Source organism: Rhinoderma darwinii, chromosome 7 (assembly GCF_050947455.1).
Source record: "Rhinoderma darwinii isolate aRhiDar2 chromosome 7, aRhiDar2.hap1, whole genome shotgun sequence".
Lineage (NCBI taxonomy): Eukaryota > Metazoa > Chordata > Amphibia > Anura > Rhinodermatidae > Rhinoderma > Rhinoderma darwinii.
Window position 1 is genome coordinate 137,250,256 of NC_134693.1, and position 25,525 is coordinate 137,275,780.

At 40.8% G+C, this 25,525-nt stretch overlaps 1 protein-coding gene across 3 annotated transcripts in view; it reads left to right on the plus strand.

Annotated features, from left to right (window-relative positions):
- The window catches only part of PLXNA1 (plexin A1), a 288,333-nt gene that overhangs the window by 247,372 nt on the left and 15,436 nt on the right, over positions 1-25,525 (plus strand). For all 3 annotated transcript variants that reach the window (XM_075831799.1, XM_075831801.1, XM_075831800.1), the window contains exons 21-23: positions 1,561-1,703; positions 7,337-7,593; positions 18,376-18,442. In XM_075831799.1, the coding sequence (XP_075687914.1) occupies positions 1,561-1,703; positions 7,337-7,593; positions 18,376-18,442 (467 nt within the window). The remainder of the gene's footprint in view (positions 1-1,560; positions 1,704-7,336; positions 7,594-18,375; positions 18,443-25,525) is intronic.

The following is a 25,525-nucleotide window of genomic DNA, read 5'->3' on the forward strand; positions in this document are numbered from 1 at the left end:
CATCCTGGATTATCAAGCACAATGTTTATTTTCACGTAATAAAATCCTGAAGATTGAAATCGCAGGAGACGTGAAGCTGTTAAATCTCGTCATGATATATTCTGACTACAGGGACGGCAGGGACGGCTCAGTCACTCGCGGTGTTCAGGTCCTCCTGAGTATAGGAGGCCGCAGAAGTAATGAGAATGTGCCCGATCCTACAAATCATAGCAATAATTGGAGCGTCTATGGTCAAAACCATTCTGACCAATGTAAAAAATAAACAAATAGCCTCCACTGGTTCCTCCTTTGCTCCTCCGTGCACTACAAATGTAATATATAATATTGACAAGACTGGAGCCAATATAAATAATATCTAATATAATCTGGGACGACCGTGGATCTCCATCAGAGCTTGTAGGTCCAACATGGTCACCCGGCTGACGCAACCCGAAACGCTCAGCAATTGTACTAAATAAGGGCGACTGTAAGGTCTGGTTTGGACACCCATCTTTCATGTGGTGGGACGCCTGGTGTGCAGCTGGTCTCTGGGGGTCTCACATCTGGGACTCTCCATCCGCTGTAATCACTGGGGGTTTAGACAATGTAACTGAAGCTTTATATGGTTCCCTTCGTGACCCAAGAGCAGTTCAAGCAGATACTATGGCGCCCCCTATAGATAGGGTTGGTTGCATCACCTTTGATACTGGGTGCGAGAACCTGAGCAGGACTCCTCTCTACGAACAAACTGAAGGCTTCATTCTCATCTGCGTCAGGGCTCCGTTCTGGCTTCCCGTCACAACGGATCCATTCAAATCAATGGTGATGCAAACGGAAGCCTATGGTTTCCCTTTGTTTCGGTCAGGGTTCCGTTGTGACGGGAAGCTCCGACGGAACGCCAGAACGGAGCCCTGACGCAGATGTGAACGAAGCCTAAGGCCCCATGCACACGACCGTGAAAAATCTCCGTAATTGCGGACCGTAATACGCCCGGTTCTATTGGCCGCGGACACCTTTCTGTATCGCTACGGATAGGTGTCTGTGCCGTAGAACCGTGCCGGGAATTATGGAGCATGTCCTACTTTTCGTTTTTTACGGTCCATGCTCCCATACTTTGTATAGGAGCACGGCACGAAAATGCCCGCCGCAGCCTGGCCGTGCCTGCCATCACGGGCTGTGATTACGGGCACGTCCATGTGCATGAGGCCTCAGATGTTGGCAAACAATGGAGGAATTCTCCCAAGGTTTGAGGGGGAAACAAAATCCAAGCCATTCTGTCCTGGGCACTACAATCACCATAAGGGCCCATTTTGATATTTTTCTTTAGGGCCCCTTCTCCTCTCTGTCATTGGCTCTACAGAATCTTCTCCGTTCCTTATGTATCCTATGGCACAGAGTTGTCCAATCAACATTCAGCCGTTCTTTTAAATATCGTTACAATTGTAATTGTTGTGTATTGTTTACTGAAGGACGTTGCGACCTTGGATATGAGGACGTTCTCTGATGAGGTGGAGTTTGGACGCTGTATATGGTCCCTGGACATTATACTAATATTTTTGTTTATTTTTCTTTGTCTTTTAGCTTTTGCCGAGCTGCAGACGGACATTCACGAGCTGACCAATGACCTCGATGGGGCCGGTATCCCGTTCTTGGACTACCGGACTTATGCCATGCGGGTTCTGTTCCCTGGAATTGAAGACCACCCTGTACTGAAAGAGATGGAGGTAAAGCTCTTGCGATGGTGTTTTTCCCTTTGTGCCTCGGATGACACATTTTTACTTGGCTTTGTTACAGGAAGCTGCATTGTTGCAAAACAAAACCAAACAATTCTACGCGTCTAAATTGGGCATCGGGATGAAATTTTCCGCTCATTATACGGCTATTGTTAAGTGGGGGGAACTGTACGGCATTTTCTGGGTTATGCGATTGGAAAGGGTTAATCTGCTATTTCAGAAACCAATTGTACCGGATTGAAATGGCTGTAAAACGCGTCAGCAGCGGATCTCCTACGTGTCCTCTTGTGTTTTACTCTTTTATTTGCTCAAAGGTATAAGATTTGCTTTGTACATTGCGATTATGAGCAGATCAAAAATGTCTGATCGTAGCGATCATTGCGAATTGCTCATTTTTGGTGAGGTAACATGCTCAATGACCTGGCTGGTCTTATGGGGTTTCTAACTTTTTGTGGGTCGCACTTTGGGACCTATTGAATGATGCCGTTTTTTAGGTTCTTATCCGCTTGTAGGACTACAAGTCACAGCATGCTTTGCTATCTTTACTGCAAATATAGTGATGACGATCTCATTTTGATTTTAACCTACAACTAATATAATTCCAGACACTGAAGGTGTCTCCTTTAAGATCCCCCTAGGACACCTGCTTATGTCGCAGAATTAGTGATCATCGGATTCTCAATCGCGATCAACCAGTATCTGCCACGCACCATAAAGCACCAACTTTTTCAAAATGAGGTTCTGCAGCAGCTGTATAATTTTTGGTTTACCACACCTCACTTGGGATGAGTAATGGCAAGTTCATGTCAGAATAGCTGCATAGATTTAGGGCTAAACGGGGTTGTCCAGGATTTGAACAACATGGCCGCTTTCTTCCCAAAACAGCGCCACTTCTGTCCACAGGTTGTGTGTAGTATTGCATCTCATAGCCCTATTTACTTTAAGGTAGAGGAGTTGCAATACCAGACACAACCTATGGACAACCCCATTAATGCATACCCTAACCACATTTTTTTTGTGATGACTAGTGAAAGCTTCATGTCAATCAGTAAGCTCAAGAGGTTCTGCAGCAGCACAGGTATTTATTATAAAGTATTATTTCCCTAGCTTCTGCAGAATGCTTTAAAAAGGATGCAATGGGTCTAGATTTATGTTAAAAAAGAAAAGAAAGCATAATCATTGTCATGTTTTTAATATTCCTATTCCTCAAAGATCTCTGCTTGGTGCCTGTGAATGGAAACATTGTTCACATCTGCAGGCTGATCATGTCCAGCTGACACAGGAGCAGGACTTGTTACAGGGTATCGGAGGTCTTTTTTTTGTAAGGGATGCCTGCACTTCTGGCCCGGACTGGTTTCAGCCTCCATTCACTTACAGCAAGCAGAGATCTAAAAACAAAGTATATTACAAATTTGCAGAACTTTTCTTTCAACATAGTTAAGCTGAGGGAGACTGGTTTGGAATAGACTGGACTTCATCTGCAACCCGATGTGTATGACACCAGCATCTCTCCGGTGTTATTTACCTGCACTCCGCGGGCGCCTGCTCCGGTCAGTCAGCTCCGCGCACCGCCCATTGCTGCCACTGTGATATGTCGGTGTATTACTCAGAGCACCACAGCCTACAGATATTTTAAGTGCTTTATATGTTCTCTGCCTTTGGCGACTTCCTAAGAATAGCCGCTGCGCCCCTCATGTAAATCTCCCGAAATTGCCCGCACTCCTCCAAGACTCCTTGCCAGTAAATTCCGGCAGAAGCCGATCGACGGGTCCCAGGGCAGGCTCAGGAAATGTGCATTTACTTGGAGATGATATCAAATATTGATGAGCATAAAATCTTGTCGTCGTCAGCGCCCCTCCCCCGGCCGCTCGCTCTCCCTTTAACGTCAATAGGATTTCCGATACAGACAGAGGCAATTAGGTGTCTTACATTTTCTGCGCTCGTTTCATAGTTCGATATGTTTAATGACTTTCCAAATTTACTTTCTGAAGCCGGATCGTAAAACAAGCAGCAAATTTACCCGCTCGTATAATCCGCAATCTGCTTTGTGTCGTTTTCGAGGTGAATCAGTGACGCCTACTGTAGTGGTGGGGGGGGGGGGGTTTAATGTTTCTCCAAAAGGTCTCCAGCTGGTCACATACACCGGCGACATTTATCTCGCCGTTCTATTTACCGTAAATACGAGATTATCAGAGCAAACGGCGTATACATATGTCCTGGATACATGTGTATAGGTATACGGTTGAGTAAGTCTGAGAATATTTTGCTTTACTTACCATTTAGAGTTATATCCTATATTCTACTCTAGTCACAACCAGAGCTGCATTCAAAATTAGACTGTTACAGGAAACCGGTCTGCACTGTGCAGTCACACACCCATATTTCCACTGTTGACATCTAGCAAATCTCTGCTCCTTTGCATTCTGGGAGATGTGGTGTTTCTTCATCAGTGTGCATTTGTATCTCTTTACAGCAGGGAGTGCATGGAAAGGCCATTGGGTTATGCAGCCTAAGAGCTAACTGAAGCCAACTAACTTTAGAATGCTGCTCTGAATGTGACTGGAGTACAAAAATCTGTAAAGCAAAGTACATGCAGCATCAATCCACGTAGATATTGTTCATCACTGGAGCGAGGCCTTATTTGAAATTGTCATTTATTTTTGTGTATGTGACCAGCAGTTGAGCTTTACATGGGGGCACTTTTGCGCACACAGCGCTGTATAATCAGAGTTGCTCGTACAGATCAGTGGCTGCCATTTCCCTCAGCAATTCTGCAGAGTCTGATCCTATTTCCCTGCTGCAGAATTAGCACGTTCATCCTTAGAAGCCGCCGTTACACAATCTGCTGGAAACCAAGACTTGTATCTCCACTGCGCTTCCCCAAAGACTTGCAGGCAGCGCAAGAAACGAAGACCCATTCATTCCTGGTAATGAGGAGAGAGAGAACGACGCGCCAAGAGGGCACCGCACAACTTACTCTATATAATACTGTATATTCTAAATCACTCACTATTCTGCTGGGGGAGTCACTGTGTACATACATTACTTATCCTGTACTGATCCTGAGTTACATCCTGTATTATACTCCAGAGCTGCACTCACTATTCTGCTGGTGAAGTCACTGTGTACATACATTACTTATCCTGTACTGATCCTGAGTTACATCCTGTATTATACTCCAGAGCTGCACTCACTATTCTGCTGGTGGAGTCACTGTGTACATACATTACATTACTTATCCTGTACTGATCCTGAGTTATATCCTGTATTATACTCCAGAGCAGCGCTCACTATTCTGCTGGTGGACTCACTGTGTACATACATTACTTATCCTGTACTGATCCTGAGTTACATCCTGTATTATACTCCAGAGCTGCACTCACTATTCTGCTGGTGGAGTCACTGTGTACATACATTACATTACTTATCCTGTACTGATCCTGAGTTATATTCTGTATTATACTCCAGAGCTGCACTCACTATTCTGCTGGTGGAGTCACTGAGTACATACATTACATTACTTATCCTGTACTGATCCTGAGTTACATCCTGTATTATACTCCAGAGCTGCACTCACTATTCTGCTGGTGGAGTCACTGTGTACATACATTACATGACTTATCCTGTACTGATCCTGGGTTACATCCTGTATTATACTCCACAGCTGAACTCACTAATCTGCTGTTGGGGTCACTGTGTACATACATTACATTACTTATCCTGTACTGATCCTGAGTTATATCCTGTATTATCCTCCAGAGCTGCACTCACTATTCTGCTGGTTGAGTCACTGTGTACATACATGACATTACGTATCCTGTACTGATCCCGAGTTATATTCTGTATTATACTCCAGAGCTGCACTCACTATTCTGCTGGTGGAGTCACTGTGTACATACATTACTTATCCTGTACTGATCCTGAGTTACATCCTGTATTATACTCCAGAGCTGCACTCACTATTCTGCTGGTGTGGTCACTGTGTACATACATTACATTACTTATCCTGTACTGATCCTGAGTTATATCCTGTATTATACTCCAGAGCTGCACTCACTATTCTGCTGGTGGAGTCACTGTGTACATACATTACATTACTTATCCTGTACTGATCCTGAGTTACATCCTATATTATACTCCAGAGCTGCACTCACTATTCTGCTGGTGGAGTCACTGTGTACATACATTACATTACTTATCATGTACTGATCCTGAGTTATATCCTGTATTATACTCCAGAGCTGCACTCACTATTCTGCTGGTGGAGTCACTGTGTACATACATTACATTACTTATCCTGTACTGATCCTGAGTTACATCCTGTATTATACTCCAGAGCTGCACTCAGTATTCTTCTGGTGGAGTCACTGTGTACATACATTACATTACTTATCCTGAGTTACATCCTGTATTATACTCCAGAGCTGCACTCACTATTCTGCTGGTGGAGTACAAGATTAGTAATATATCTACAAAGTGACTCAATGTTTTATGTAGGTTAATTCTATATGGAAACTAAATGACTGTTCGCTTTCAGCTGTGAGACTTTTGTCACTTGAGTATTTGCGCCGGTTGGACTTCCCTTTAATACAATTGAATGACTTTCTACCTCTCAGCAGCAATCGGAGGCTGGTGAGCGGCGGCGCCTCGTTGCAGTGGGGGTGGGGGAAGGTAAAGCGTGTATGTTCTTCAGTACTCGGCAGGAGTACCTGTTAAAAGCAATTGGTGCCTGACAAAAAACACCCACTTGGAATATTCCGCCTTTAATGCCGGTGAATATATTATGAATACCGCGGTGATTAATACGGCAGCTGCTCGGGGCTTCTGTAGAGGCTTTTTTTCCCCACTTTGGAAAGGTTGAGGACTCTTGAACTATAAGAAACCTGAGCGATAATTTTGCTTAATGGTTGTATTAATCAGCAGGAAGAAATGGATAAGACACAAGGAGGGAGCCAAGGAAATGTCTGTACGGGATTGGTCCAAAATATCCCCCCCTATGATGAAGTGCCCCTATATCCGGCTGAATTCACACTTACCTGTGTGTACGGTTTACACCGATGGCGCCATTTATCGTTTTGTAGAAATGTCACATACAAAGAGCGTACGTTACATGCTGGGATGTTTTTATGATCGCCGTTGCAGCTCCCACACGGGATGCCACCCAGTTGTCCACGAATAATTAGGCAGATGTAGCATTCTGGAGTTTGGGAAAGCTGAGTGGTCGCCCAGCTTTGTAGGGTGCAGACGTGACTAAAAACTTGACAAAAGACGACGATTGTAGGATCTGTGTTCACAGCCATTTTTTTGGGAGTAAGAAACTAAACCGTAGATAACACATCGGGCTGACATACCCAGCTCTGCTACATCTGTATATAAATCCATTCTTTTATCTTCATAGGACATTATATACTGAGTAGATGTTGCTCGTTTAAAGGGCCACAAACCCTAATTCTCAGGGGGGGGTTTCTGGATTTCACTTGTCCAATTAAAGAGCGATTTCTCCTTTCTTTTATTCCAGTCTGAAATAGCTGATAACAGAGAGCAACAGCTTGTATTGAACTGCGCAGCAAATACAGAGTTTACTTTAGTGCAATGTTATATACCTGTTGTTTTTGTTATCGCAGGTCCAAGCCAATGTGGAGAAGGCTCTGAACCTCTTTGGGCAGCTCCTGAACAAGAAGCATTTCCTGCTGACCTTCATCCGCACCCTGGAAGCCCAACGCAGTTTCTCCATGAGAGACCGGGGAAATGTGGCCTCCCTCATCATGACGGCGCTGCAGGGGGAGATGGAATATGCCACCGGTGTCCTCAAACAGCTTCTGTCTGACCTGATCGAGAAGAACCTGGAGAGCAAGAACCACCCAAAACTGCTGCTGAGAAGGTGAGAAAAGAGATCTATGGTATTGCCGGTGTCCTCCTTTATATGTGCGTTAAATGGTGTTTAAAGTATAATCCACTTGAAAATGCATTCAATTACCAATCAGGGGCGGACACAGACCAATGAGGGACCCTGTGCAAAAACAGCGTGTGAGCCCCCTCCGCCAGCGATCCTCGTGATTTACCTTGCAGCAGTGCGCAGTATCCCTCCTGGTTTGGGGCAATGAAGGTTTTATTGGTAGAATCTCTAGTGATCTAGGGTAGTGAAGGGGTTGATAATAATATACCTAGTGGGCTAGTGCAGAGAAGGGGTTAATGATAGCTCTGGTGGCCTAAGGTAAGTGAAGGGGTTAAGTTTCTGTACTGGAGGCTGCGGGACACTTTCCTCTAGCTCCACCATCTGTGGCGGCACCGCATCATCAGCTAAGGCCCCATGCATATGACCGTGCCCGTAATCACGGCCGGCCATCAGCATTTGTGGGCCGTGCTCCCATTATAAAGTATGGGAGCACGGTCCGTATAATCCAAAAATAGGACATGTCCTATTTTTACGGATGCTTTCTACGGCCCGGACACTTTCCAGTTAATATACGGGAAGGTGTCCGTGGCCGATAGAAATAAATGGGTCCGTACTTTGATCTGCAATTACGGTCCGTAATTGCGGATCAAAATTAAGGCCGTGTGTGTGGGACCTAACAGCCAATCACAAAACAGCTCAGATAATCAGAGAGGCTCTGTCAATGGCTGACTGGGATGCTGCAGCGTCTGTGCAATATATGAAAGATTTGTAGAGGGAGTGAGTAGAGGATGGAGACGACGATACTTGTTTTAAAGTCCCCTGTGCAGTTGAACAGGATATATCGCCACCACTGCATTAATGATCCTGTACTGATTCCAGAGCTGCACTCACTATTCTGCTGGTGGAGTCACTGTGTACATACATTACATTACTTATCCTGTACTGATCCTGAGTTACATCCTGTATTATACTCCAGAGCTGCACTCACTATTCTGCAGGTGGAGTCACTGTGTACATACATTACTTATCCTGTATTTATACTCCAGAGCTGCACTCACTATTCTGCTGGTGGAGTCACTGTGTACATACATTACATTACTTATCCTGTACTGATCCTGAGTTACATCCTGTATTATACTCCAGAGCTGCACTCACTATTCTGCTGGTGGGGTCACTGTGTACATACATTACATTACTTATCCTGCACTGATCCTGAGTTACATCCTGTATTATACTCCAGAGCTGCACTCACTATTGTGCTGGTGGAGTCACTGTGTACATACATTACTTATCCTGTACTGATCCGGAGTTACAGCCTGTATTATACTGCAGAGCTGCACTCACTATTCTGCTGGTGGAGTCACTGTGTACATACATTACATTACTTATCCTGCACTGATCCTGAGTTACATCCTGTATTATACTCCAGAGCTGGACTCACTATTCTGCTGGTGGAGTCACTGTGTACATACATTACATTACTTATCCTGTACTGATCCTGAGTTACATCCTGTATTATACTCCAGAGCTGCACTCACTATTCTGCTGGTGGAGTCACTGTGTACATACATTACTTCTCCTGTACCGATCCTGAGTTACATCCTGTATCATACTCCAGAGCTGCACTCACTTTTCTGCTGGTTGTTAATGGAAACAGTCAGCAAGCTTGTAGACAGACACACCACTAAAGGCTTAGCTGAGCTCCTATCATGCCTGTTAGGTTTTTCTACATTAAATGAACGTACTGTCCCTGAAGTAACAGTTAGAATGTGAATCACCAGAGCAGACTCTGTGCGGGGAATGCTGTGAGATTTCAGCTGTGACTGTAAGGCCCTGTTCACACAGTTTTTCGCAGCCAGAAAAATCTGCCTCAAAATTCCGTCTGGCCGCGGGTAAAAAACGCAGCTAAAAAGTTTTTTTCTGCCTCCCATTGATGTCAATGGGAGGTCAGAGACGGAAACACAGAGGAAGGGGCATGTCGCTTTTTACCCACTAGCATTTTTTCCGCTCGCGGAAAAAACGCCTCCGCCTCCTATTGAAATCAATGGGAGGCGTTTTTGCCGTGGTTTTCGCGTGTGAACATGGCTTAATAATGTTTTTTCTAATTACATTTTGGGTTTATTCCCAATATAAAGCTTTATTAGTAGTATTTTATTTTTTTAAACAAATGTTTATTTTATTTTTTTTTTTTAAAACTATTCCAAATTGGAAGATGAAATATAACAAAAGTGATACATGAGAAAAGACAATGTACAATAACAACACCATACATTGCACCAAATGACAATATACAAATTGTCAAAAAGCATTCTCAGTATAAAGCACATACTTTCATGTCGTTCCATAGAGCATTATAACAAATGAACTAGTTAAACAGAACCCGCACCCTCCAGTACTCAGGGACATAAGTTTATAATCAGACTGTTAAAATAAAAACATCAGATCTAAAATCCATATCGGGGAGCACCAATAGCTCCATATACTTCTTCTCCCTACAGTCACCGAGACCCCAATCTTCCAAGCGTACCAGCAACAGCTCTGGTCAAATACCATGACGTGGAATGAAACGGAGCCAGCAACTCCGTATTTTCACTTTATTGATAATGTTTACCAACAAAGACCTTCCATTTCCGGAAAAACTTTGAAGCTTTAGCTTCTGGCGTTCGTTCTACGTCCAACCTCTCCACAAGTATACATTTTTTTCACCTGATTCGTGAGTTCGGTAAGTGTAGGAATGAGCGACGTCAGCCAATAAGCGTAGTTTAGCAATCAACCGAAACACATGAAGGGCTTGTGGTGAACAGATAAGGTCGGGAAAAATGTGGACTAAAAGGGGTAAAGGATCCATGGTAAGAGATAGTCCCCAAGTATCTTTTATAAATGTTAATACATCGGTCCAATATGTAACAAGTTTGGGACATCTCCATAATCCATGAAGAAGGTCCGTTTTGGGGGTGTCACATCTGGGGCAGGCAACCAATCTATCTGACGCGTTTGGATGTGGGGGGGGGTATATTGAAACCGTAAATGGCTCGATGAAAAAAATTGAAAATGCGTTTCACGCCATTGCTCATTTACAACCGCTTTTCGTACTTTTATCCACCCCGCTAGAAGTTGTTGTGTCAGGTCCGGGACTGGGAACTCTTTGTTCCAAGCCCTAAACATTAATGAAGATGTACATTTCGCCTGTCGTTCCCGACAAAATGTCATGGAGTAAAGATCTTAAAAAGGAACGTAGTTGACAATAGGCCAGATAATGATGTAAAGTAGATACCATTTCCTGAAAAGTCATAAAACGATGCTCAGAAGGGCGTAGGATGTGGTTTGAGTTGGGAGATGCCCAAAATGTGCCACTGCCGGAAATGAGGATTATCCCTCCCCTGGGGGAAACCTCATATTTTATTTTAACAAAGACCATAACCAGTTGTTTCACCTCATGTGCCCGATATATTGGGCTTATATAATCCTGGACGTCTCTGAGCGTTTATATGAATAGTAAACTGTTCGTAACAATGTATCAGCTGACACTGCGCTGTATTACTTCTTGATTGTGGGGAAGCAGAATATTCAGGAGCTGAGAGGCCGCAGTCCTGACATCTCATCCACCTGTCCGATCCTGTATCTTGAGCACAATGCTCCGCACATGCGAAGATGATTAAAAAGCCTGAAAGAAATCAATCCGCGCACAGAGCCGGCGCTGAAAAGAAGAATTAAACACAATCAAATCGATTTCCGAATGCAAAAGCAGAAGTTCTGCTAAAAAATACATTATCTTCATTAATTCAATATCTTCCCATCCTCTGTCTATTGATCACAAGCCTGGTGACAGAAATTGCACTTCAAGACTCTGTGACCGTCAGATTTGTCTGTAAATGAAGCTCTTAATGTTTATTTATTGCTTTCTCTCTACCTGTCCCTGATCACAGAGCCCGGTACTAAGGCTGACTGCTCTTCATCAGATACCCATAATCCTGTTCACAATCCCCGATAAAGTAGGATTCATATTACACTCCAGAATTATATATCTTCTATATCAAAGCTAGAACTACTATAATACTGCTCCTATATACAAGAATATAACTACTATAATACTGCCTCATATATACAAGAATATAACTATTATAATACTGCCCCTATATACAAGAATATAACTACTATAATACTGCCCCTATATACAAGAATATAACTACTATAATACTGCCTCATATATACAAGAATATAACTATTATAATACTGCTCCCTATATACAAGAATATAACTACTATAATACTGCCCCTATATACAAGAATATAACTACTATAATACTGCTCCTATATACAAGAATATAACTACTATAATACTGCCCCTATATACAAGAATATAACTACTATAATACTGCTCCTATATACAAGAATATAACTACTATAATACTGCCCCCTATATACAAGAATATATCTACTATAATACTGCACCCTATATACAAGAATATAACTACTATAATACTGCGCCTATATACAAGAATATAACTACTATAATACTGACCCCATATACAAGAATATAACTACTATAATACTGCCCCCTATATACAAGAATATAACTACTATAATACTGCCTCCTATATACAAGAATATAACTACTATGATATTGCCCCCTATATACAAGAATATAAGTACTATAATACTGCCCCTATATACAAGAATATAAGTACTATAATACTGCCTCTATATACAAGAATATAAGTACTATAATACTGCCCCCTATATACAAGAATATAACTACTATAATACTGCTCCTATGTACAAGAATATAACTACTATAATACTGCTCCTATATACAAGAATATAACTACTATAATACTGCCCCTATATACAAGAATATAACTACTATAATACTGCTCCTATATACAAGAATATAACTACTATAATACTGCTCCTATATACAAGAATATATCTACTATAATACTGCCCCCTATATACAAGAATATAACTACTATAATACTGCGCCTATATACAAGAATATAACTACTATAATACTGACCCTATATACAAGAATATAACTACTATAATACTGCCCCCTATATACAAGAATATAACTACTATAATACTGCCTCCTATATACAAGAATATAACTACTATGATATTGCCCCCTATATACAAGAATATAACTACTATAATACTGCCCCTATATACAAGAATATAAGTACTATAATACTGCCCCCTATATACAAGAATATAACTACTATAATACTGCTCCTATGTACAAGAATATAACTACTATAATACTGCTCCTATATACAAGAATATAACTACTATAATACTGCCCCTATATACAAGAATATAACTACTATAATACTGCCCCCTATATACAAGAATATATCTACCATAATACTGCTCCTATATACAAGAATATAACTACTATAATACTGCCCCCTATATACAAGAATATAACTACTATAATACCGCCCCTATATACAAGAATATAACTACTATAATACTGCTCCTATATACAAGAATATACCTACTCTAATACTGCCCACTATATACAAGAATATAACTACTATAATACTGCCCCTATATACAAGAATATAACTGCTAGAATATTGCCCCTATATACAAGAATATAACTTCTATAATACTGCCCCTATATACAAGAATATAACTACTATAATACTGCCCCCTATATACAAGAATATAACTACTATAATACTGCTCCTATATACAAGAATATAACTACTATAATACTGCTCCTATATACAAGAATATAACTACTATAATACAGCCTCCTATATACACGAATATAACTACTATAACACTGCCCCTATATACAAGAATATAACTACTATAATACTGCCCCCTATATACAAGAATATAACTACTATATTACTGCCCTCTATGTACAAGAATATAACTACTATAATACTGCCCCTATATACAAGAATATAACAACTATAATATTGCCCCTATATACAAGAATATAACTACTATAATACTGCCCCTATATACAAGAATATAACTACTATAATACTGCTCCTATATACAACAATATAACTACTATAATACTGCTCCTATATACAAGAATATAACTATTATAATACTGCTCCCTATATACAAGAATATAACTACTATAATACTGCCCCTATATACAAGAATATAACTACTATAATACTGCCCCCTATATACAAGAATATAACTACTATAATACTGCCTCATATATACAAGAATATAACTATTAGAATACTGCTCCCTATATACAAGAATATATCTACTATAATACTGCCCCCTATATACAAGAATATAACTACTATAATACTGCGCCTATATACAAGAATATAACTACTATAATACTGCTCCTATATACAAGAATATAACTACTATAATACTGCCCCTATATACAAGAATATAACTACTATAATACTGCTCCTATATACAAGAATATAACTACTATAATACTGCTCCTATATACAAGAATATAACTACTATAATACTGCCCCCTATATACAAGAATATAACTACTATAATACTGCGCCTATATACAAGAATATAACTACTATAATACTGACCCCATATACAAGAATATAACTACTATAATACTGCCCCCTATATACAAGAATAGAACTACTATAATACTGCCTCCTATATACAAGAATATAACTACTATGATATTGCCCCCTATATACAAGAATATAACTACTATAATACTGCTCCTATGTACAAGAATATAACTACTATAATACTGCTCCTATATACAAGAATATAACTACTATAATACTGCCCCTATATACAAGAATATAACTACTATAATACTGCTCCTATATACAAGAATATAACTACTATAATACTGCCCCTATATACAAGAATATAACTACCATAATACTGCCCCCTATATACAAGAATATATCTACCATAATACTGCTCCTATATACAATAATATAACTACTATAATACCGCCCCTATATACAAGAATATAACTACTATAATACTGCTCCTATATACAAGAATATACCTACTCTAATACTGCCCCCTATATACAAGAATATAACTACTATACTGCCCCTATATACAAGAATATAACTACTAGAATATTGTCCCTATATACAAGAATATAACTACTATAATACTGCCCCCTATATACAAGAATATAACTACTATAATACTGCTCCTATATACAAGAATATAACTACTATAATACAGCCTCCTATATACACGAATATAACTACTATAACACTGCCCCTATATACAAGAATATAACTACTATAATACTGCCCCCTATATACAAGAATATAACTACTATAATACTGCCCCTATATACAAGAATATAACAACTATAATATTGCCCCTATATACAAGAATATAACTACTATAATACTGCCCCCTATATACAAGAATATAACTACTATAATACTGCCCCCTATGTACAAGAATATAACTACTATAATACTGCTCCTATATACAAGAATATAACTACTATAATACTGCTCGTATATACAAGAATATAACTACTATAATACTGCCCCTATATACAAGACTATAACTACTATAATACTGCCTCCTATATACAAGAATATAACTACTATGATATTGCCCCCTATATACAAGAATATAACTACTATAATACTGCCCCTATATACAAGAATATAACTACTATAATACTGCCCCCTATATACAAGAATATAACTACTATAATACTGCCCCTATATACAAGAATATAACTACTATAATACTGCCCTCTATATACAAGAATATAACTACTATAATACTGCCCCCTATATACAAGAATATAACTACTATAATACTGCCCCCTATATACAAGAATATGACTACTATAATACTGCCCCCTATATACAAGAATATAACTACTATAATACTGCCCCCTATATACAAGAATATAACTACTGTAATACTGCCCCCTATATACAAGAATATAACTACTATAATACTGCCCCCTATATACAAGAATATAACTACTATAATACTGCCCCCTATATACAAGAATATAACTACTATAATACTGCCCCTATATACAAGAATATAACTACTATAATACTGCCTCTATATACAAGAATATAACTACTATAATACTGCTCCTATATACAAGAATATAACTACTATAATACTGCCCCCTATATACAAGAATATAACTACTATAATAGTCCCCTATATACAAGAATATAACTACTATAATACTGCTCCTATATACAAGAATATAACTACTGTAATACTGCTCCTATATACAAGAATATAACTACTATAATACTGCCCCTATATACAAGAATATAACTACTGTAATACTGCCCCCTATATACAAGAATATAACTACTATAATACTGCCCCCTATATACAAGAATATGACTACTATAATACTGCCCCCTATATACAGGAATATAACTACTATAATACTGCCTCCTATATACAAGAATATAACTACTATAATACTGCTCCTATATACAAGAATATAACTACTATAATACTGCCCCTATATACAAGAATATAACTACTGTAATACTGCCCCCTATATACAAGAATATAACTACTATAATACTGCCCCCTATATACAAGAATATAACTACTATAATACTGCCCCTATATACAAGAATATAACTACTATAATACTGCCCCTATATACAAGAATATAACTACTATAATACTGCCCCTATATACAAGAATATAACTACTATAATACTGTCCCTATATACAAGAATATAACTACTATAATACTGCTCCTATATACAAGAATATAACTATTATAATACTGCCTCCTATATACAAGAATATAACTACTATAATACTGCCCCTATATACAAGAATATAACTACTATAATACTGTCCCTATATACAAGAATATAACTACTATAATACTGCCCCCTATATACAAGAATATAACTACTATAATACTGCCCCTATATACAAGAATATAACTACTATAATACTGTCCCTATATACAAGAATATAACTACTATAATACTGCCCCTATATACAAGAATATAACTACTATAATACTGCCCCCTATATACAAGAATATAACTACTATAATACTGCTCCTATATACAAGAATATAACTATTATAATACTGCCTCCTATATACAAGAATATAACTACTATAATACTGCCCCTATATACAAGAATATAACTACTATAATACTGCCCCCTATATACAAGAATATAACTACTATAATACTGCTCCTATATACAAGAATATAACTATTATAATACTGCCTCCTATATACAAGAATATAACTACTATAATACTGCCCCTATATACAAGAATATAACTACTATAATACTGCCCCCTATATACAAGAATATAACTACTATAATACTGCTCCTATATACAAGAATATAACTATTATAATACTGCCTCCTATATACAAGAATATAACTACTATAATACTGCCCCTATATACAAGAATATAACTACTATAATACTGCCCCTATATACAAGAATATAACTACTATAATACTGTCCCTATATACAAGAATATAACTACTATAATACTGCCCCCTATATACAAGAATATAACTACTATAATACTGCCCCTATATACAAGAATATAACTACTATAATACTGTCCCTATATACAAGAATATAACTACTATAATACTGCCCCTATATACAAGAATATAACTACTATAATACTGCCTCCTATATACAAGAATATAACTACTATAATACTGCCCCCTATATACAAGAATATAACTACTATAATACTGCCCCCTATATACAAGAATATAACTACTATAATACTGCCCCTATATACAAGAATATAACTACTATAATACTGCCTCCTATATACAAGAATATAACTACTATAATACTGCCTCCTATATACAAGAATATAACTACTATAATACTGCCCCCTATATACAAGAATATAACTACTATAATACTGCCCCTATATACAAGAATATAACTACTATAATACTGTCCCTATATACAAGAATATAACTACTATAATACTGCCTCCTATATACAAGAATATAACTACTATAATACTGCTCCCTATATACAAGAATATAACTATTATAATACTGCCCCTATATACAGGAATATAACTACTATAATACTGCTCCTATATACAAGAATATAACTATTATAATACTGCCTCCTATATACAAGAATATAATACTGCCGCCTGTAAAATTTCCGGTGTATCGGATGTTTGCCCTGGTGACGTAGTTACGATCGGTGAAATGATTGGGCACAGAGTTTATCTGACTAATATCACCCACGGATATGATTAAAGCCGCCATTCTCCTTTGGCATAGAGAGCGCTGTCGTCGTGTTTGACAGATGTCTACGGGGTGATATTTAACCACTTCCTCGCCGCACGTCCCCTAGGACCAAAGGGATTAAGCTGTGTGATCTGTCTCTCCCTGAACCGCTCCCGTTTAATGGCGCATGAATGCATCTCATTACCGCGTTTTCTGGCCGATCTCGCCTTTGATGTCTGGTTTCTTCATCGCTGCTACAAAACTATGACTGCAGTTTTTAGGCTCCCTGGGGCTGACTCTGAAAGCGAGAAGGAATTTAATTTATATTGAGATCAATGAAGAAAACTGCTCGCTGCCTCTGGGTGGCTTGTTGATCATTATAATCCGCACGTTTGCGCCGTGTCACCGGTGGAGGTGTGGTGGGGTGTTTGTGCGGGACATCCTGGGTATTGAGAAGATTTGCTAGAATGATCCATAGGGCACCATCACTTTAGATAAAATGTAAGAATTTGTCTAATTTACTTTAGTGAAATTTAAAGTGACGGTAACATTGTAATTGTTTTTATTCTTGTTCTCCTAGGACGGAGTCTGTGGCTGAGAAGATGCTGACAAACTGGTTCACGTTTCTTCTATACAAGTTCTTAAAGGTAAACACGTTTTATTAAATTGGGAAGGATTAGCAATGTGATCGAAAGAGATACAAATGGTCACTGTTTTTGTATTGTCTTGATTTATTTTTCCTGCTTTGCTTTGCACTTTATACATACAAGATAGAAAAATTTAAAAAAAATCCTTGAAAGGACTTCACAAACTTTTTGTTAGTTTGGTTGGAAAACCCCTTTTATTTGTGTGCTATAGTCTGTTCCAGCAGTTAGTTTAAGGGGAAAGATGCCCTGTGTGTTCTGGAACTAACCACTACACACAGATAATGGGGGGGTTTCGGATTATAGTATAGAACAGTTAGACAATAATGGCCAATGTGTGGGCGGGGAGGGGGGGCTGCCCTTATATTTGGAGTCTCCCCTTATATTTGGAGTCTCCAAGTCGAATAGATAAGTGTGTGTAATACATGGGACCCTCCAGATGTCTAAGGCTCCTCTGAGACGTTCTTTTTTGTTTTTTTGTATTTATTTTCGGGAGTAAAGTGAAATAATGACTAATGGAAACCTCTGCCGGGAACGTTTTATAGTGTTTTATTTTGATTGATTCCACGAGGGAGTGCAGATGGCGGCCTCCATCCAGCAAATTCAACATCGGTTCTCTAAATTGTTGTCAGAATTTTACACCATATGGGAAGAAATAAATATTGAGACATCCGAACAATCAAAACAAATTCAATTTAATAGAAAAAGAACAGAGAACGTTGTTGGCGAAATGCGTCGGATCTCGTCTTGTTCCGCCGTTCTGTCTGTCATCAGGAACGCTTAAAGGGATACTCCACCTCTTCTCAGAAAATCCCTCATATGGCTACGACGTAACCGAAATCAATTGTAGGAATCTCTTCCTTGAGAAATATCGGATAATACTGCAGGCTTTCTGTCAAACCTGACAACTAGCGGGGAATTTACAATTTTTATTTAAAGGGAATCTCCGGTGTCCTGTGAAGAAGGCTGAACCATTGTAAAATATAATAGTCTGCCACTTTTTTCTGTTTTGGTTTCTCACTATATTCAAAAAGTCTGCTTGCTGTCAGGGAACAAAAACATTAGGATCTCATTTATCAAAAATTGTCCATAACAACCAGTCAGAGCTCAATTTTGCGCTGTGATTGGTTGCGATGGACAATCAGAACAGTTTTGATACATGGGGCCCAATGTTTTTATCCAGAGATCATCTTGACCTAGTCCTGCTCCCAAAGCTGAGAGGTTTGTTACAATGTATTGATGTAGCCAATGCTCTGCAAGCTAAGCACATCAGCATCGCATATATTTCTGCTGTAACTGCACTGATACAGTGTAACAAGTCCCGCAGCTGTGTGAGAAGTCGAAGGCCTCTAAGGGTTCTCGGGCTATGAATGTAAAGAAGAATCTTCACGTTCACTGACAGCAAGCAGAGATCTTGATGAATCCTTAACAAAAACCAAGGTATATTGGAAAAGTGCAGAATTATTCATTATCCATTGAGATTCACATGATCTGACCTGCGCTAAAGGGGTTTCAAGAGCATTTATGACCCCCAGGGGGCACCGTCATCCTTGGGGTGGGTAAGGGTCCCTTTTTACAAACACCCCCTATCCTCATTATTGTTAGTGGAATTAAGTGGCTGCACGGGTGGTGTTCCCCCTTTAAGAGTGTATTGTCAGATCCATTGCTTGCATCGAGACCCCCAGACTCCTCCCCCCCCCCCCCCCCCCCCCGTCTCTCACAATTTCTATAATACGGCCTCTCGTCCCAGCGCGTTCCGAAATCTGCTTCACCCCAGATGGAAAGAAATTCAGGTTTATTATCAAGCCGAGTGTTTGAAGCCTCTCACCTCCTTATAAATGCTCAAAGTGGCCATTTAATCTGCAGAAAGCTGGTAAAAGCTCGACATACTCCGGGGACCCGCATAATACCAACACCTACCTGCTTATTACCCGCTCTTAATGGAACGCACTAATAGAGCTCCGGCGTGCCCTTCAATTCTCTTACTGCGGGCGAAGAATGGAAAATCCAAACACTCCGACCTCAGGAGCCCGGAGTTCGCATCGTCTATCGACTCTACAATATTTGCACTGTTGCCTCTCTGCCAAATTACCACTATACCGCACCGCCGTAATTTACAGTCTCGTGATCGGGGATTTTGCGCCAGGCATGTAACCCATAAGCATTTCCAGATTTGTCCGGAGATAATGGAACACGATATATAAAACAAGGAGGGATGTGAACCTGAGTTATATTAGTTCTGCAGGGTCTGGGTCAGGATTAACCACTGGCAAGTTCTGATTGGGTGCGAGGAAAGCGATGGATTCCCGGGCACTGCCCATTGTAATTTGTATCCAGCAGTACCATGCCAAGTCCTATTGGAGAGATTTTATGTAAATGCAGCTCAATAATTGTATAAGGACTAGTTCTGTAACTTTCTAATATGCTTTTGTATTTCAATTCCTCTGCATTTTCAAGATCTCTGCTTGCTTTCAGTAAATAGGAAAATCCTTGTTTACACACACACAGACCGAAAACCTGTACAGAGGGTTTGCTACAATTGTATCCAGTTTAGACAAATCTCTGTGACTTCAAACTGATACATTTTACCTGCACTGATACATTGTAGCAACAATCGGGACAGGAGAAAGGTTTGTTGTACTGATGTATTTGACTCCGAGAAGACTGTCCAGACCTGTGCAATTGTAACAAACCCTCAGCGGTGAGAAGTATTAGGCCACGATGGGTTTTCAGACGTTGGATTTAAATTAGGATGTTTCAAATAACTGACAGCAAGCAGAGATTGTAAAGGAATTGAAACGCAAAGTATATTCGAAAGTTGTATGAAATAGGGAGATTAGATTGTGAGCTCCTGGGGACAGGCACTGAGTGATTATAATGTGTGTACAGCAAATACTGGATAATATTTACGATCACTGTACTAGTATAACGCCCAGGCACGACCTCTTCAGCACGGACCTTATTCTGTGCCGGTAGCGCTGGCATCGTTCCAAATACAGTCAATTCTTCGATTTAGCCGCCTACTTCTATGGCCTGCGACATTGACAACAAGTCATTTACGTGAAGGTCGCATGGAGGTGACGAGGCGACTTCAGCCTAAATGTCACCGCCTGCTGCGATCGGTCCTGCCACGTAACCATTGGGCACCTTTTAGGTTTTGTACAGTTTTGCGTCAATCCCCATGAGTTCGACACCACCCGATCCCGTCACACCCCGCCGGCAGGCTTCACCTCACATCAACCACAGAGCCCCCAATCTATTTAATCTTCATTACAAATAACCGGCTTCTACCTCGTTCCTGTACGTATCGCCCGGCCGACCATCTATCACGCGCTTCTAGAGCAATGCATTCTGGTAAGAGCGTTTCCACCTAATAAAAAACAAAACATTGATCGGTTCTTTTCACGTTATCAATCAATATGGCCGCTCTTACAGCTACGGCTCAGGTAGTCACCCAGCTTTCCCAGACATCTGAAAGACCATTACTAAGCAGAATTGCCCTTCAGTACTCGAGACAAGCTGAATGATAACCCCGCAGGGAGATGTAATAGCAGTTATATGGTTTCATCCAGCTTTTCCAGGTAAAGATAAACCTATTGATTTCACAGAAGAGGATGTATTGCCGCGTAATGAGGCAGATTAGCTTTTCAGGAGTCTAGGAAAGCTGGGTGACAAGTATAAGGGCTTTAACGGTTGACGTTGGTTGCCACCCAGCTTTCCTAGAAGGAGATATACCAATGACCATTTATGAGAAGAGGATGAGTGGAGGAGGATTCCTATTTTGGGGGGATTTTACTTTTCAGTCCACTGCCGCCAAGTAGCTGGCGTCAGAGATTTCATCCGGTGTGTGACGAGCGTAACTTTCCAGCGCTGTGGAATCATCCGTGACATATAGACCGCGCAGAACGTATGTACCCGACGCTGGAGCGGTTATTTATCAGAAGTGTAATGAGACATTGCGACAAAGCGAGGAAAGAAATAGTGGGAAGTGCTGGGACGCGCACGGTATTAGTCGCCTGGCGAGCTGCGTCTGGTCAATAACGCTCTTCTCATATTTGTCGCTTTCTCCCGGGGTCTCGACTCCTCCTTATAATGTGCATTTAGGAGAAGCTCCCCTTAGATTTGGGCATCTGTACAATGTCCCAGCAAAACTGAACTAGAGGCTGCAATTAAATGTACTAAAAGGACTCCCAAAGTGCCAGACAGGGGATTATAAGAAGTGCCCCCCCCCCCTCGGATGGAGGGAGTCAGATCTATAGACAAGTGCCAGTCAGGGGATTATAAGAAGTGCCCCCCCCCCTCGGATGGAGGGAGTCAGATCTATAGACAAGTGCCAGTCAGGGGATTATAAGAAGTGCCCCCCCCCCCTCGGATGGAGGGAGTCAGATCTATAGACAAGTGCCAGTCAGGGGATTATAAGAAGTGCCCCCCCCCCTCGGATGGAGGGAGTCAGATCTATAGACAAGTGCCAGTCAGGGGATTATAAGAAGTGCCCCCCCCCCCTCGGATGGAGGGAGTCCGAGCTATAGACAAGTGCCAGACAGGGGATTATAAGAAGTGCCCCCCCCCCCTCGGATGGAGGGAGTCAGATCTATAGACAAGTGCCAGTCAGGGGATTATAAGAAGTGCCCCCCCCCCTCGGATGGAGGGAGTCAGATCTATAGACAAGTGCCAGTCAGGGGATTATAAGAAGTGCCCCCCCCCTCGGATGGAGGGAGTCAGATCTATAGACAAGTGCCATGGGTCCCTCTCCGCTCTGCTGAATGGCTGGGAGGGATTACAATGGAGGGGAATATTTCCCATGATGGGCACTTTGTGGGGAGGGTCAGAGGGTATGTATTTTTGTGTGGGATTTGCCCTAATAGGCTATAAGGATGTAATGATGGGGCGGTGGTTTAAGACCCCACTCTATTTTGCATCATAGAGAGCCCCCGCAAAGAGTTGCCCTGACAGACCCGCCATGATAGCGCATTGATTCCGCCATATTGGACACCTCCTTTAATATAAACGTGACTGTTCTTGTTACGGGTTCCCAAATGTTTCACTCAGGAGCAGAAAACACTAGAGGTCCGAGGTCTTCTCTTAGGGTATGTTCACACGGCCTATTTACGGACGTAGTTCGGGCGTTTTTGCCCCGAATTACGTCTGAAAATAGCGCCTCAATAGCGTTGACAAACATCTGCCCATTGAAAGCAATGGGCAGACGTTTGTCTGTTCACACGAGGCGTATATTTACGCGCCGCTGTCAAATGACGGCGCGTAAATAGACGCCCGCCTCAAAGAAGTGACCTGTCACTTCTTTGGCCGTAATTGGAGCCGTTATTCATTGACTCCAATGAATAGCAGCGCTAATTACGGCCGTAATGGACGCGGCGTTCAAGCGCCTGCACATGCCGTTACGGCTGAAATTACGGGGATGTTTTCAGGCTGAAACATCCCCGTAATTTCTGCCGTAACGGACGCCCTCGTGTGAACATACCCTCACAGTGATCAGTGATCAGTGAACGCATCGTCGACCCTTTAAGGATTCACACAGTTCAGATTTGCTGCAGATTTTGTATTATTTTTTGTTTTTTTTTAAGCCAAAACCAGGAACGGAATCTAAACCAAAGATATTCTATAAAGGAGGGTCTTCTAGGTCTGCGGTCCTGGATCAAATTCTGGTTTTGGCATAAAAAATGCATGCAAAATCTGCACTGTGCGAACAAAGCCTACGACTAACGTCCTGCCATTTGCGTCTTTTTCACCGGTTGGAACCTAACATTTTTGCATCGGGCTATTTGCTCTCTGTGCGGCTCGGGCCACCTCAGAAGGTTCTGCCCTTGAGACCGCTATTTAGTATAATCACCAGTCATGGTCTTCCCGTAATTCAGCCCCTTTCATATAAAGCCCCTCTCCATCATATCCCGCTGATTTTTATGCTGACGCGCCCCGGACCTCATGAATGTAAAGATGGCTGCTTAAGCAATGCAGGACAATCACCGACCTCCCTTCCGACCCGAATGCTTCACAGAGACGTCGATCCCCTCTCGGTTGTTTAATCCGCCAATCATACCGCCAGCTTCTCCTAAAAAATGCTGCCTCTTTATCTCCAGCACCATTAATTACTGGTGCCGTGGCCGGGCGCAGGCTGCTTCCTCTCAGATCCCTGTACTTCGCCTTCCCCAAGCTGAATTAATGAAGCTAAGTTTGCAAATGAACCATAATTTCAAAGACAAGCGCGTTGTCGGGAGGTCTGGGGATGATGTATTTCTGCTCTCGCTCGTTAGCAGCTGTCTCTTTAATTACTGCAGATGCTAACGAGATGCTAACAGCATATGGTGACAGGGAAGTACTTGCACTTTTGCACCAAGGCAGATCCGCATGTGAAAGCTGCGGCGAGTCTCAGTGGCCAGGGCTGTTCTTATTATGGGCCGAGCGTAGCCCAGTCTCGTCCTCTTCTCCCCAACAATATGTGTACGGCGTGTGTATTTATGCAATGGACCATTATCGGATCTATACATAAAACTGGGTCCGCTCTTCTCAATACTCACTAAGTATATAGGGTCATCTTAACCGTCCTAATGCAAAATAATCAAATAATTCATGGTCTCAAGGAAAAGTCTTCATCGTCCTGCAGCCTCGTTATAGTTAAAGCCATTTAACCCCTTAGATGGCACGGTCACTAGCGACTACGGCATCTAAACGGTTAGACAGAGGGCAGAGGAATTCTTATGTCAGGCCATCGGCAGACTCGTGACACGATTGCGTGCTGTTGATGGGTTGTCATGGCAGCCGCGGACCCAATAAAGGCCCCCGCGTCTGCCATGTGTATGTGCCTATTAGGCTCTCCCTGTGGGGGAACCTCGTAGGTTGCCTGTCCGTAAAGCACAGAAGTATTGCAGTGTGTTATTGGAGCGATCAGAGGATCGTGCGATCAAGTTCCAAAGTAAAAAAAAAAAAAGGCTTAAAGTAAACCAAATATTTTCTTTTACCCATCAAAAATACAAAACTGTGCAAAAATAGGGAAAATAAAAAAATATACATGTTTAGTATTGGCGTATTCGTAACGACGCGTTTCGTAAAGGTAAAATGTTTTATATACCA